The 8253-nt window shown below is 59.8% G+C and overlaps 1 protein-coding gene across 2 annotated transcripts; it reads right to left on the bottom strand.

Annotated features, from left to right (window-relative positions):
• Nucleotides 1–1251: 1251 nt before the first annotated feature.
• Nucleotides 1252–7560, bottom strand: PHOSPHO1 (phosphoethanolamine/phosphocholine phosphatase 1). 2 transcript variants are annotated; one of them, XM_021704287.2, is made up of 4 exons: nt 7341–7560; nt 6010–6108; nt 4010–4121; nt 1252–2026 (listed from the first exon to the last, which is right to left on the bottom strand). In XM_021704287.2, the coding sequence occupies exons 3-4, from the start codon at nt 4052–4054 to the stop codon at nt 1268–1270; spliced, it is 804 nt and encodes a 267-aa protein (XP_021559962.1). In that variant the 5' UTR covers nt 4055–4121; nt 6010–6108; nt 7341–7560; the 3' UTR covers nt 1252–1267. The 2 variants fall into 2 exon arrangements, with proteins under 2 accessions (XP_021559962.1, XP_021559963.1); XM_021704288.2 differs by lacking the exon at nt 4010–4121.
• Nucleotides 7561–8253: the final 693 nt, after the last annotated feature.

Raw genomic sequence — 8253 nt, 5'->3', positions numbered from 1 at the left:
GAGAGAGAGAGAGAGAGAGAGAGAGAGAGAGAGAGAGAGAGAGAGAGAAAGGGAGTGAAAGGCTCCTGCTAATTACTGAGCCCCCTCTGCCTGCCCCGGCAGCCGCCTCTCCCCATCATTTCCGTCCTAAGTGCCCTCTACACTAGACCCCTGAGGCTGGGCACCGACTGACTGCATCCTGTTCTTTTGCCTGTTGCTTTGCTGTGTTCTGCTCGGTTTTGGTTCCTCAAGCTGGGCACTCTTCCCCGACGGGGGGCGGGGGGGGTAACACCAACTCCCCCATTTATGTGGGGCTCTCTGAGGGCAGGGATCGCCTCGCCCTCACTCTTCAGACATCGGCGCGAGAGATCTCAGTCAGCGCTTCCCCCCTTCATCTCCTTTATAGCTCTGAAACACCAAAGAGGGAGGGGCTTGGCTTTCGCTGGCTCTGCTTTAAAACATCATGGCTCTCTGTTCCATACGGGAGGAGGGGGGCGCAGAGTGCCCAGCCCGCGGGGCGACTTTGGTAAAGTCCCTGGTCTCTTGCTGCATAGACGAGGCTGGGGTGAGAGGAGACACCGTCGCGCGCTGCGAGGTCCCGGGCTGGATGGACCCCAGCCGGACCGTGTGCTACCTCGTTCCACCACCAGGAGGCGACTGTTCCCTCCGACTTTTTTGCCCCCAACTTTGGGGATGCTGGCGGGGGGGTGGGCGGTGGGGTGGGGTGCGGGAAGGGAGGCAAGAAGAAAAAGGGTGTAGTGTGGAGACGCGGTAGGTAAAGCAAGACCTAGGCCTGAGGCCGTCGGTGGAGAGCCTCATCTCTCTCGGCTGGGATTCCGGCGCGACCTGGAGGCTTTCGGGACGGAGTTCCCTTAACAGAAGAAAGGGGGTTGGGAAGGTTCCGCAGCTCAAGGGAGCAGTTAAAGCAGCGGGAGATGTTCCTTTCTCCCCTGCCAGGGAACCCCTTCCTCCCAGTTCGGAGGACAAGGATTTTGGAAACACCGCTGCCTTCCCGGGTATGCGCACCCCCTCGGTGGGGCCAGACTCCAGAATGAAACGTTGCAGTGCAAAGGGGGCAGGCAGCCGCGCTGGGTTAACTGCATAGATAGGGACGGCTCCGAACTCCCTCCCCCAGCCCCCGGGGGGACGAGCCCGGAATCCCCAAAATTCCCGGAGGGACATACCGAAGCCAAAGGGAAAAGGGAGTAATAAAACTAGGTTTGTCTTTCCCGCTCTCCCCCCACCCCGCCCCCTCCTCCGCCCGGGCGCCCCCTGCAGGCCGCCGTCCTCAGCACGTCTTCAGCACCTGTTGCAGATGGAGGCGCACGTCGGTGGCAGTTTCCCAGGGCACCACGCTGGCGCGGAAGGAGCTGGGCTCGGCCTTCTGCGCCTCCTGGATAAGGCGGTGCATGGGATAGCCGCGGCGCGGGAAGGCCACGTCGCCGCCCGCCAGCAGCCCCATGGGGCAGAAGTCGTTGGCGCCGTCGCCCACGTAGAAAAGGCGCTCGAAGTGCACGCCGTCGTGGGCCCGCTCGCGCAGGTAGTCGCTGAGCACCTTGTGCTTGCACATGTTGGCGGGGCAGCGCGCGCAGCTGTGCGTGTGGAAGGGCCGCAGCGCCAGCAGCCCCCGCGCGTCGGGCCCCGACGGGTTGCTGAGGATGCGGCGGAACAGGCCTTGGTGGCCCGCGGCGCGCAGCGCGCTCTCCACGCCGAAGGTGTTGGCATCCGAGATGAGGATCACCTCGAAGCAGGAGCCCTGCTTGGCCACGAACTGCAGCAGGTCGCTCATGCCGGGCGACAGGGGGATGGCCTCGTAGATGGCGCGCAGGTCCCGCGGCCGCACGCCCTGCTCGCCCAGGTACTGGAAGACGCGCTGCATGTACTCGTTGTAGAAGCCCTCGCGGTAGGTGGCCCGCAGGCTCTCGGGCAGCCGCTGGCCCGGCGCGGCGCGCACGATCGAGTCGTCGCTGTTTTCGTCCACTATCGTCTCGTCGAAATCAAAGGTCAGGAGGAAGCGTGGCGCGCCCTGCGCGGCCATCCCGCCGTCCTGGGAGCAGGGGAGGGAGGAGGAGGAGGAGGAGGAGGAGGGAGCAAGCGAGAGGGGGCGCGGCGCGGGCCGGCCCGGGAGAGGCTGGTTAGCGGGCCACGGCCAGAGGCGCTGGCACATCCAAGACCTGAGGAGGACCCAAGGCAGGTTAAGCTGGGCAGAGGACCCAACGCCACCGCCCCCACCCCAGCCTTCCCTGCCCAACCCCGTTGGCGCCTCTCAGTGAACTGTGCTGGGGTTTATCCTCAGAAGACATCCTCCTCCTGAACCCAGAAGGGCTTCCTTAGCACCTGTTTCTGCTACTCTCCTCTGGGGCCACGGAGCTTAAAAGGGTCAGCTTAACGGAGGGGAAGCGCAGCTTCCAAGGGGACACCCCTTTGGGGGAGGTTTCTGAACTAGGCCGTTCTGGAGACTTCCAGTGACCCTTGTTGTTGGTGTGGAGTGCTCTCCACCTTCTTCCCTAACAAACGTAGGTCAGGGAAGCCAGGCATTCACCCAACTGAAGCAGCCTCCTCATTCCCTTTTTGGGCCAAGCCCAGCTGATGGGACTGTGGCCAATAGGCCAGGCTCCAGGGAACACTCGTTGGTATCATCCAAGGCATGTGGACTGTGAATGCCAGGTCCTTGGGCCTGGATGGTTACTAAGGGCTGGGCCTGGAGAGCTAAGTGCCTGGGCCTCCGCACTGGCCAGAGAACTAGATTTTAGCTCTTGGAATAACCAGGTCGCTGGGTTGACCCAGGAAGGCTCTCTGGGAGCTGCTTCCAGCCAGATGGGGTCCCAGCTTGGAACACTGCTTCTCCAGGGAGTTTTCGGGCCCTGTGCTGAGAGCTCATAACTAATCACTTGCCAATTCCCTGGGAGGAACACGTCAGCGGGTGGGGTTTCTGCCAGAGTCCGAAGGCAGCGGGCAGCAGAAGCAGTGGGGCTTGGGGAGGTAGGAGCTTCCCGAGCCAGGCCACGACATACCTGGGAGACAGGTGAGGGAGAGGAAAGAGAGCAGCAGTGGCTGAAAAGGCAGAGGGGGAGGGAGCAGGGAGTGGGCACAGGGTGGGGAAGGGGAAGGCTAGGAGGAGGTCATGCCAGGGGCACCTGGAGACAGACTGCACAGGAGGACAGGCTGGGGACAGGGGGCTCCAGGAAGTGGAGACCTCGGACCAGAGTCCCACCTACAGAGGACGTGGGACAAGAGTGCAAGTGTGGGGTGCCTGGGTGGCTCAGTTGTTAAGCATCTGCCTTCGGCTCAGGTCACGATCCCAGAGTCCTGGGATCGAGCCCCGCATCGGGCTCCTTGCTCTGCAGGAAGCCTGCTTCTCCCTCTCCCACTCCCCCTGCTTGTGTTCCCTCTCTCGCTGTGTCTCTCGCTGTCAAATAAATAAATAAAATCTTAAAAAAAAAAAAAAAAAGAGTGCAAGTGTGAGGCACAAAGAAAGGCAAGTGAATGGAGGCCACAGAAGCCCTCAGCAGCCTGTCCCGCCACCTTTGCCTGCCGGCGGACGGGCAGAGAGCAAATCACGTACCGCTTCAGAATACCCACCACACTGCCTTTCTCCCTCCTGGCCTCCCACCTCAGTCAGTCCAGACGGAACCACTCCTCCTTCTGGCTTCTTCCTAACTCGATCTCTGATATTCCTGTGATGTTTGTGGCCTGGCCCACCTTGTGAAACGGAAGTCCAAGCTCCGAATTTCAGAGCTGGGATGTGGACCTAGCTCTCTGCCTCCCTAATAGCACCGTCCCTTCGAGCTCATCCCTAGAGTCCCCCTCTGGTCTCATCGACATCCATCTGGGAGTCTCAGTGGCCCAGGATCCCTGGAGTACGTAAAGCAGCAGGACCCCACACCTGGGATGGAAGCTTCCAGGGATTAGTGGAGGCCCAGTAGAGAGGAGGGTAGGCTTAAAGGGGGCTGGATAGGGCTCCTTCCACCCCATAATGGGAAGGGGGTAGAGACCTCATCCTAAGAGACCCCTGGAGGGACCCACTTACCCTAGACAGGCATCGGAGGCCAGCAACTGGAAAACACCCGCTCATTGTCACTGCATCACCCTGGGCACCACCTGTAGGGACTCTGTCGGCCTCCAGCCGTCGTCCAGAGCTCCTGACAACCACACAAGTTCTGTCTGAGAGCGCCAGCAGCTAGCTTTGTTTCCACTACTAATGCGCACCTGATTCTATCTCCTTGGCTGAGCCCCAGGAACCACTCCCAGGGGCTCAGTGAAAACCCCTCAAATAGGCACAGCGCTCACAGATGGCAAAGCCCTTGCTACGTATCCTCCTACCCACCGCCTGGGACATTCGAGAGGTTACAGGTGATATTAATTGGAGATCCAGAACGGTTAGCCGATTTACTCAAAGGTAAGTGGCAAAGACAGATCTCAAAACCAGAACTTAGGGTCTGAGACCAGCGCTTTTTTCTCCAGTATAATCCCGGACCCCTTTCTTGTGTCATGGTTTACACATCACCCGCACCAGTGTTCTCCCACTGCTCATCGCAGTCCCATGAATTCAGCAGATAAGGGCCCAGAGAGGTTAACTTGTCAGAGGCTGTGCTGTGTCCCCAGGGAGCCTGGTTCATGAACACCTGGCCACAGCCTTGTATGCTCTCTGCCCTTAAAAGGGAAGGGGCAGATGCCCGGGTCATTGTACCACAGCTGGGGGCCAGGACCCCTGAGCATCGCAGATGATCTGGGACTGGCCTCCCTGGTGCTTTCAGAGGCTGGCAATCGGCTGGAAGTCAGTTTGAAATTTCTGCGGGGCTTTGCTGTGTGGCTTTGGGGACAGGGGATGGCTTCGCGGGGGCTTCAGCAGCTCAGCTACAGAGGACAGCACCTACAGCCCCCAGTGCCTCCCCATGCTCCATCCCCCCCCCCCCCACACACACACCTTGGGGTTGAATGAGAGACTAGAAGCAGCTGGGACAGATCTGGAAAGATACCGAGAACCAGGGGACTAGACCGGGAAAGGAGCAAAGTCCTGGCTGGTTGCTGCCCTCTGGTGGTGACAGCGGATGACACTGGAAACCCCTGACTTTGTCAAGGTGACATGCTCCCCAGACCATCCCAGACCCTCAGGGAGAAGCTGAGGGCCCCCGAGACAGAGATTGGGACCTCCCAGGAACAGGGCATAGGTCAGAGGGAGGGCCCCTATCACCTGGAGCTACCCCACCCCTCGCCACGCCCTAACCAGATGTGCATTAAGCCCTTTTGATATGGATGGAGGTGGGTCTCAGCCTTTCCACTGAAGATCTTTCAATCTAGGAATCCGGAAAGGCAGCCAAAGCTGAATGGGGCAGGGGGCAGAAAAAGGTGGGGGTTAGGGGAGGGGTCAAGGAGAAGATGGGAGAGAAGGCATGGGGACACTGGAATAGCATGTTTTGGAGGATGGAAGGGCTCTTCCCAGGCCCTATCTGGAGGAGTTCCAAACTTCCAGGATCCTGCCTGATATCTCATGTGTGCCCCCAGGCCTAGTGAGTTTGAGGAGAAAGGTCAGGGGATGCCACTTCTGCGGTAAAAGCAAACAGCCCCACGGCACACACAGACACGGACGACACGTGCGGGGCTTGGGGAGAAGAGAGCGGGCCATAGAAAGATACACAGGCTCTTCAAGCAGCCACCCAGAGACCAACTTTCATCCCATAGAAAAGGGTCTCCTGGTTTTGCCCTTGTTTCTTTTTCTTTTCCTTTTAAAAATTTGGAGGAATGGTCCACTGATTTTCAATCATGTACAGAACTTCTCGTTCATTAGAGCAAAAGACTTGGTATATTTTTTCATCTAATAATACTATTTAGGGAAATCGGTTCAACATTTGTTGTTTAGTGAGTTGCCCTTGTTTTTTTAGTCCCCAGAGCAGAAAGCCAGGCATCCTGAGTTTATTCCCCCAGAAAGAGAAGGCTGTGCTGCCATGCCACCCATACCCCCATGGTAATCAGTGGCACCCCAGGCCCCTTTGGCATCTGCTTCTCATGACGTTCAGAAAGGTTACTCACCTCTGGCAGCTTTGTCCTAAGTGACCAAATCCTTTTGTGGTCACCAAAAAGAGTCCCTCAGAGAAAAGGGGGACAGGATCTAGGAGCTTCTCCAGATGGCTAGAGCAGAGAGAGGAGAGAGGGGTTTCTTTGGGGTGGCAGGGAGTCCATATTCTAGTCCCACCTAAAAGTGGTGCTCGCCTCCCTGATTCCACATCAGATCACCGGATTCCTCCTTGTTTCCTCCTGCCTTTGACAAAAATGCTTTCAGATGATATTTGTGGGAATGGGGATGGGGGAGGGAGAAACAGTTTGAAATCCCTCCCCCCCCCTTAATGAGGGGACTGGGAGCCCACAGGACAGTTCGGGGACAGTCTTCCCCAGGAAATGCAGAGGATAGGGATGGAAGTGGGGATCGAGGACCCTGCAGATACCACAGTTACAAGCCTCCTGCCCAAGCCCAGGTGGTCTTCTATCAAGCACTAGGAACTGGATCCCACAACTAAGCTGAAGTTTTCTCCCTCCCCAAGACTGTATTTCCAGCTTTATCATGGTCTCTTCCTTCTTACCACCATCAGCAGCAAATAGGAAAAACGGAGGCCCAGAGAGGTCAAGCTAGCATCCCCGGGGAGGGGGGAGGTGGTCACACAACATCAGATGCAGGATCAGAACTCAGGAGTTCCTGGTGCCTCTTGGCAAAATTGCAGCCAGAGCTCCCCCTATTGCCCTGGAGACCCCCTTGGGCTGTGAGTAAGCTGGCCCTGAGGACCTGGAGCCCTGGTGTCAGTGAATTAGCTGGGACCAGGAGTCCCCTCTGGGCTCGCCCTGCCTGGGTGGACAAGCTGGAAGGGGATCCTCGGTGGACAGGGAGGTGGCAGCTGCCGGTGGAGTGGGGGGAGAGATATTTTTAGAGGTGGCTGGAAAGCAGGCATTCTGGCACACCCCCAGCTGGCGGGTGCTTCGCTCCAATGCGGGGCAGGGGGGTGCGCAGCTCGGGGAGCCCAGGGGACTGGTGGGTGGCGGGGAGCAAGGGGGCACAGATTCCTTCGCTGTGCCCGAGTCGGGGACAGAGGGCTATCCCGGAACCACGTTCGTGGGGTAGGAGAAAGAAGGAGGACTCATTTCTCCGCTCCAGGGACTCCCCCACTGACACACGTGAAGGAGCGCCCTCAAACTCCACGCAGCCCCCACCCCACACTGGGACCCCAGCCCTCCCCTACCGCGGGGAGCCCAGGACTCACGTGGGGAGCGGCAGCGGTAGAGGTCTGTCCCGGCTTAGTTTGGAGTGTAAAGAATGGGGGAGAGGGGCTAGCTGAGGTATTTGGGCGCAGGATGGGGCAAAGGGTGCTTACGGGAATTGGAGGGGACGCGGTGTCTTATCCACCCCCGGATTTCTGGGCTCCGGCTCACGAGTCCCTCCAGTCCCGAGGGCCCGTGGATGATGTGCGTCTGGGTCGCCCCCTCCACCTGCCCCCCATCCCCCCGGGCAGCCGCCGCGTCCCCTTTAAATGCCCGGGAGCCGGAGCCCGAGCCGCGGCTGGCGCTGCGGCTGCCGCAGCACCCGGGCCCACCGCAGTCCCCGCACGTCACAAGCGACTGTCCAATCACAGCGGCGCCGGCGCACATCAAAGGGGCGGGCCGCTTGCGGGCCACGCCTCCCGGCTGTCCCGCAGGCTCCCCGAGCGCGAGCGAAGGTGGGGTTGCGCGCAGGGAGAAAGGAGAGAGGCAGCGCATCCCTGCGGAGGAGCGTGGGTGGGGGGCACCCTCGCTGGAGCGGCTGCGGGGCTCTGCGTGAGTCCCCGCCCGCACACCCAGAAGTGGCAGGGCTGTGCCTCCAGGGCGCTGAGCCCTGAGATTTGCAGAAATGCACCCCTACCGCCAGCCCCCATGCCCTCCTTGGCTCCTAAGCCCAGCGGTAGGCACCGTTGCACCCAGCCCAGGAAAAGCAGTTCCTCCCCAACGTGCGCCTAGCTCTGCCCTCCGCGCGGAGTCGCGGCACCTCGCCTCTTGGGACCCTTCCTCGGTTACAGGTTACAGGGGATTGCCGGGGAAGGGGCTCTCCCACTCCCCTACCCCGTGAACACTGATTTAAGGACCCAACTGTTTGCCCTTTGCAAGTGGTGTTGTAAATAAAAAACCCACTTTCTCTTCTGTTTCGTAAGAGTTGGTGCCTAGCCACACTCCCCTGCCTCCCCCTTCCCCCCCCCCCCCGACCCAAGCCCTCCCCCCAGCTCCCTCTGCCCTCCAGCCCGATGGTTGAGGAGA

Source organism: Neomonachus schauinslandi, chromosome 15, assembly GCF_002201575.2.
Source record: "Neomonachus schauinslandi chromosome 15, ASM220157v2, whole genome shotgun sequence".
Taxonomy (NCBI): domain Eukaryota; kingdom Metazoa; phylum Chordata; class Mammalia; order Carnivora; family Phocidae; genus Neomonachus; species Neomonachus schauinslandi.
The sequence above is the reverse complement of the archived record's forward strand: the minus strand, read 5'-3'. Positions and strand labels throughout refer to the sequence as shown.